At 39.1% G+C, this 5689-nt stretch overlaps 1 protein-coding gene across 1 annotated transcript; it reads right to left on the reverse strand.

The window, feature by feature from the left end:
* Positions 1-528: 528 nt before the first annotated feature.
* On the reverse strand, positions 529-1482 carry OR6C22 (olfactory receptor family 6 subfamily C member 22). The gene has a single exon (NM_001390086.1). The coding sequence runs from the start codon at positions 1480-1482 to the stop codon at positions 529-531; it is 954 nt and encodes a 317-aa protein (NP_001377015.1).
* Between the last annotated feature and the right edge of the window lie 4207 nt (positions 1483-5689).

Raw genomic sequence — 5689 nt, forward strand, 5'->3', positions numbered from 1 at the left:
TTGTGGCACACAGGCTTAGTTGCTCCACGACATGTGGGTTCTTCCCAGACCAGGGATCTAACCTGTCTCTCCTGCATTGGCAGGCAGATTCTTTACCACTTGAGCCACCAGGGAAGGCCAACTTATTCTTCTTGATAGTGCATGCTAGATCAGGAAGGAATCCTAAGATAAATAATTTTGCTCCCAAAGAGCTGTAAAACTAGAGGAATGAATAGAAAAAAATCCGTCTCATATTTTTGTTACTGTCTTTTTATGGTTCAGCTATCAGGATGGTGAGGGGTTGTATAGATTCTGGAAATCTATATTCATTCCTACTTATGAAAGTAAGCCATAAGGAATGAAGGCCTATTAGAATTAAGGCCATAACACTTCTTTCAGGCCATGGTTCTCAGAGAAATAGAAAAGACATTTCAGTGATTAATCAGACTGTACCTTTAGTTCTGCTCTGTAGATCTGAATTAGAACACATAGTAAAAGATGAAATACTTATGTATATATATATTTACTTTATAAAATATTTTTAGTCACCTAATTTTTGGAAAGAAATGCCATTTTTTTAATAGAGTCCCTGAAGGCTTGTTTGACTTGCTTATTCCGTAGAGTATAAATGAAAGGGTTCATCAAAGGAATAATGGAAGTGTTGAGAAGGGACACCACCTTATTAATGGCCACACCTTCCTTTGCTGGTTTGATATAGATAAAGATGCAACTCCCATAAGTGATGGAAACTACAATCATATGGGAAGAACAGGTAGAGAAAGCCTTTTTTCTTTGCTGAGCCAAAGGGAGTCTTAAAATAGTCTTGATGATGTATGTGTAAGACACAATTACACAGACTAGTGTGAGTATGAGGGTCAGCACCGCCATGATTAAAACAAGTTGCTCTATAAATTGAGTGTCTGAGCACACAATCTTAAGAAGAGGAGATGCATCACAGCCAAAATGGTCAATGAGATTGGAGTTACAGAAATCTAGCTGAACTCCCAGGCTAAGTGGTGGGAGTATGACAATTAACCCAATCAGCCAAGAGCAAAGGACCAGAATGGTGCAGACCTTTTCACTCATGATGGTGCTGTAGTGCAGGGGCTTGCAGATGGCCACGTAGCGGTCATAGGACATGGCAGTTAGAAGAAAAAATTCTGTTGCCCCAATGAGGATGACAAAAAATAACTGGATGGCACAAGCATTATAGGTCACTCGTTTGTCTCCAGTGGTCATGCTGTACAGGAATCGAGGAACACAGACAGTTGTAAAGATTATTTCTAAGATGGAGAAATTACGAAGGAAAAAGTACATGGGTGTTTTAAGGCGAGAGCTCACCAGAGTGACGAGGATAATGACTAGATTTCCAGCAACAGTGGAAGTGTAGGTGAGAAACAGAAACACTGAAAGAAAAACCTGTAGTCTTGGGTCGTCTGTTAATCCTAGTAGGATGAATGTTGTTATTGCAGAGTGATTTTTCATCACTATCTTCAGATACATAAGAAGTCTGTATTAATAGATTATAAGTGTTTAATCTGAGGAATAGAATATAAAAATAAATTTCAACAAGCTATGTAGAATAAAGTAGTGAATCAGGAAGCAGCTGCTGCTGCTGCTAAGTTGCTTCAGTCGTGTCTGACTCTGTGCGACCCCATAGACGGCAGCCCTCCAGGCTCCCGGGTCCCTGGGATTCTCTAGGCAAGAACACTGGAGTGGGTTGCCATTTCCTTCTCCAATGCATGAAAGTGAAAAGTGAAAGTGAAGTCGCTCAGTTGTGTCTGACTCTTAGCGATCCCATAGACTGCAGCCCACCAGGCTCCTCCGTCCATGGGATTTTCCAGGCAAGAGTACTGGAGTGGGGTGCCATTGCCTTCTCTGAATTAGGCAGCAGATGCACATTTTAAAGCTTTTACTTGATCATCAATAATCATGATGTAGAAAAGTGATTGAATCATACTTCATTTCCCTGGACTCTACATTAAATTCATCTTCAGAATGTTCATGAAAAGCATTCATCTGAAATTTTATTTCCACTCTAGTTACAGGATCAATTTTAACATCTATGTCACAGTCCTCTGAAATTTTGGCAGCCACTGTGGTATCCCTAATCCTCAGTGTAGAATAGGATACTCACAAATGTTGAGTAATAGAAACAGATGCATACAAATTTTATCATCCTAATTGTTAGCACAACATGTCAATAAGTCATTATTTTACCTTATGGTAATAAAAAAGCCACCAGTGCCTTAGTTGTACTATTGTTCATGCTTTGCAAAAATTATCCTTTTCAAATAATTTCTTAATCTTGTTTTTACTATTTGAGTGACCTAGGAACAGTCTTGATGCTGAATCTGAAGCTCCAATACTTTGGCCACTTGATGTGAAGAACTGACTCATTGGAAAAGACCCTGATGCTGGGAACGATTGAGGCAGGAGGAAAAGGGGATGACAGAGGATGAGATGATTGGATGGCATCACTGACTTGATGGACATGTGTTTGAGCAATCTCCAGGAGTTGGTGATGGATAGGGAAGCCTGGCGTGCTGCAGTCCATGGGATCGTGGAGTCGGACATGACTGAGCTACTGAACTGACTGAACTGAGGAACAGTATGAGAGTTATCATTAAATTTCCTAAGTCCCATCCCCCTCTAGAATTTCTTCTTTGAGCCCCTTTCATAATAGATAATGTGCTGAAAGATTAGTTTGTGTCTCTCTTGTGTACCAGTTTTAACAGCATGCCTTTCCCCCCCTGAATTCCTGTTTCAACAGGAATTCTATCTGTTGTCTAACATTCCACCCATCCTAAGCCTTCACAGATCACTGACCAATGGGATGTTCTGATGATTTTCCAGAGAAACGGAATCCTGACCTTAGGCTTCCATGATCCTTATTGGGGTTCTATAGTTTATGCACAGATATTTAAGCTCCCCAAATCCTTCTGAGGCTATATCCTCCAAGATGCAGAAGAGTGAGAATATATCTTAGGGAAATAACTGCCTTCTTTGCCATGATTTCTTTCTCTGAGGACACATCTCATCCTTGAAATGTTACTTATCATTGCTACTACTCTCATGGCTTCAGGAAACCTCTTTGTTCTTAGTAGTCTGGCCCAAGGATAGACTCAGGCTCTGCAGCTATTCCCACAAAGAACAGGTATCATCAGGCATTAATATTAACAAAGACTAAACATGACACAGAGAATAAACAAAACCTGGCTATTAAGCGTGCATGTTCTTAAAAGCGGATAAAGAATCACAATCCATCCTTTTGTGTTTCCCTACGTGATGGCCTCCTGTGTTGTTTCATGTTAGAGAAGCCATCGTTTCACTGCCTACCAGGAAGCCCTTGTGCACTTTTCATTTCTCACATTTCCTATCTGTTCACCCACCGTGCCCAGTGAGGAGAGTGATAATGGACTTTTAAGAAGTGTCAGAGCTAGAATTTGGGCCAGTTCACATCAGATCCAAAGCTTAATTGTTTCTAGGAAATTGTAATTTTAGGATTTTTAGTGTCAATTCTAATAATAACACATTAATTAAAATATCAGCTTTTCAAATGTCTTGGTTGCAAACAGTATTTCCAGGGCATCTGGTTTACTTTAGTAAGTGAATAGAAGAAATCTCCCCATAAGACACCATTTTTTTTTTTTTTTTGTAACATGAATGTTTTTTTCATGTGATGTTTTAAGATATTACTCAGAAAATACCTTAAGTGTTGTTTCCCTCTAAGTTTAGAGAAGGCATTATGTCTTTTCTATTGAGGAGGATTGCTACAGCATGATAGGATTTTTAGACACCTTCACAGGAAAAGTCAGCTCACCTACTGTCATGGGATAAAGGGTTTGCCAGAGTGTTGGAAACCTTTGAATAATGTGAGCCCATCAGATGGCTCTCTAAGGCTAAGACATGATGCTTTACCGAGTCACATATCTTCCCACTCATACTGCTAATGTTCATCTCCTCAGCTCCTTCTGCCTGCACAACCCAGGGCCTACATCCTTGTCAACACACTGACTCCCAGTTAATACCATATTACGTATTGTGAAAATGTATAATTTAGTGTTCACAGTTCAGAGGAAATGGCGGAGTGAGATTTTTAGATAACTTCACATCATTGTTTGAATCATTGCTTGAAGAGGAAAATCATTAACATAAAGAAATTACATTTAATACTGGACTTTTAGGCTATGACTGTTTCACATCTTGCTATGAAGAATTATATAAAATTGATATTTTTCATTTTTCTCTTTAAAGATAACATTGCTTTTGTCCTTCACAATAAGATACACACATATTTATCTTCTACATTCCTCTAGAGGGCTTCCCAGGTGGCACTAGTGGTAAAGAGCCTGCCTACCAATGCAGGATATGAGAGAGATATGGGTTCGATCCTTGGATGGGGAAGATCCCCTAGAGAAGGGCATGGCAACCCACTCCAGTATTCTTGCCTGGAGAATCCCATGGACAGAGGAGTCTGGTGAGCAACAGTCCATGGTATTGCAAAGAGTTGTATATGATTGAAGCAACTTAGCAGCAACAGCAGCATTCCTCTAGAACTCATAGAATAGTATATGAAAGAAAGGAAGATTCCCTAGAAACACATCAGAGTCCAGCATTATTAATGTGTCTCCATTTGGTCTTACCCTTCTTACCTTAATTCTAATCACTTCCCAGAAAAATGCTCAAGAATTGTGTTCAGGTTTATTACCATGTTATACAGAAGAAAGTGGCAGCTCAGACTGCTTTTCAAATCCTCTCTGAACGTGAAGATACTTCCTGGACTCAGGTTATTCCATCAGAAAGATCTCACTGCCTTACCCAGGGACTTCTTTTAGAAAAACTTCCATGGTCCCATTTTTCAAACTTTTAGGTACGTAAACAACAAACATTTCATACTTACTTTCTGGTAGTTCCCCATAACTTTTCAGAAAATTTAATGCAAAACTTCTTTTTGAGTCTGAGAAACACTAGATGCTAGTGGCTATAATTTTGAGTTAACTTTGACTTCCCCTTGAGCCCAACATTTTATTCCAGGTAAGAGTGTCTGCAAATGCAAGGCAATATGCAGTGACCTAGAGACCAGGACCTCTGCTTTTACCATCACCACGTGGAAAATGGAATCTGATGAGAGTTCTTATCTCTCATTAAAATGCTATTAAAACTTCTCTGAAGTCTGTGACTGAAAGAATGGACAAACAATGGCAAACAATTGCTAGCAACTCTCCCTGGCTGTAGAAGTGAAGATAGTCTGAGGTCTCTGTGCAAAGAAATGAATTACTGTATAAGTATTCATGAATAGAAATAGCATGTGCTTTACTGGTTTTATTTGTGTAAGTGCACAGGGAGCCATTAAGGGAACAAGCAGAAATGTCCTTGGTGACCTTACCTAAACTACTAATTAATCTACAGTGAAATTAACTTTAGCAAAAAGAAAAAAAATTACCCAGATCTTGTGGGGCAGTGTCCACAGAGATAAGAAATGCAACCATAACAGTCATCAGTTGCTGGAAAAAAGTCAGATGGTAATTTGACAATCTGATTCTCATCATGTTTGTTTTACATGGTCTAAATGCTGGGGATCCATGATGCTTTTTGTTACTGGATGTGTGTAATATATATTATATATATATAATATATATATAATCTACTCAAGGAAGTCCTCCCTAGATTATTAGTTTTTAAGATGTCTTATTTCAGCAGTTAGGAG

This window comes from Bos taurus, chromosome 5 (assembly GCF_002263795.3).
Source record: "Bos taurus isolate L1 Dominette 01449 registration number 42190680 breed Hereford chromosome 5, ARS-UCD2.0, whole genome shotgun sequence".
Lineage (NCBI taxonomy): Eukaryota > Metazoa > Chordata > Mammalia > Artiodactyla > Bovidae > Bos > Bos taurus.

What these genes read in the sequence shown, in the direction of transcription:
- OR6C22 (NM_001390086.1), bottom strand. Translation starts at nt 1,482, where the DNA reads ATGTATCTGAAGATAGTGATGAAAAATCACTCTGCAATAACAACATTC.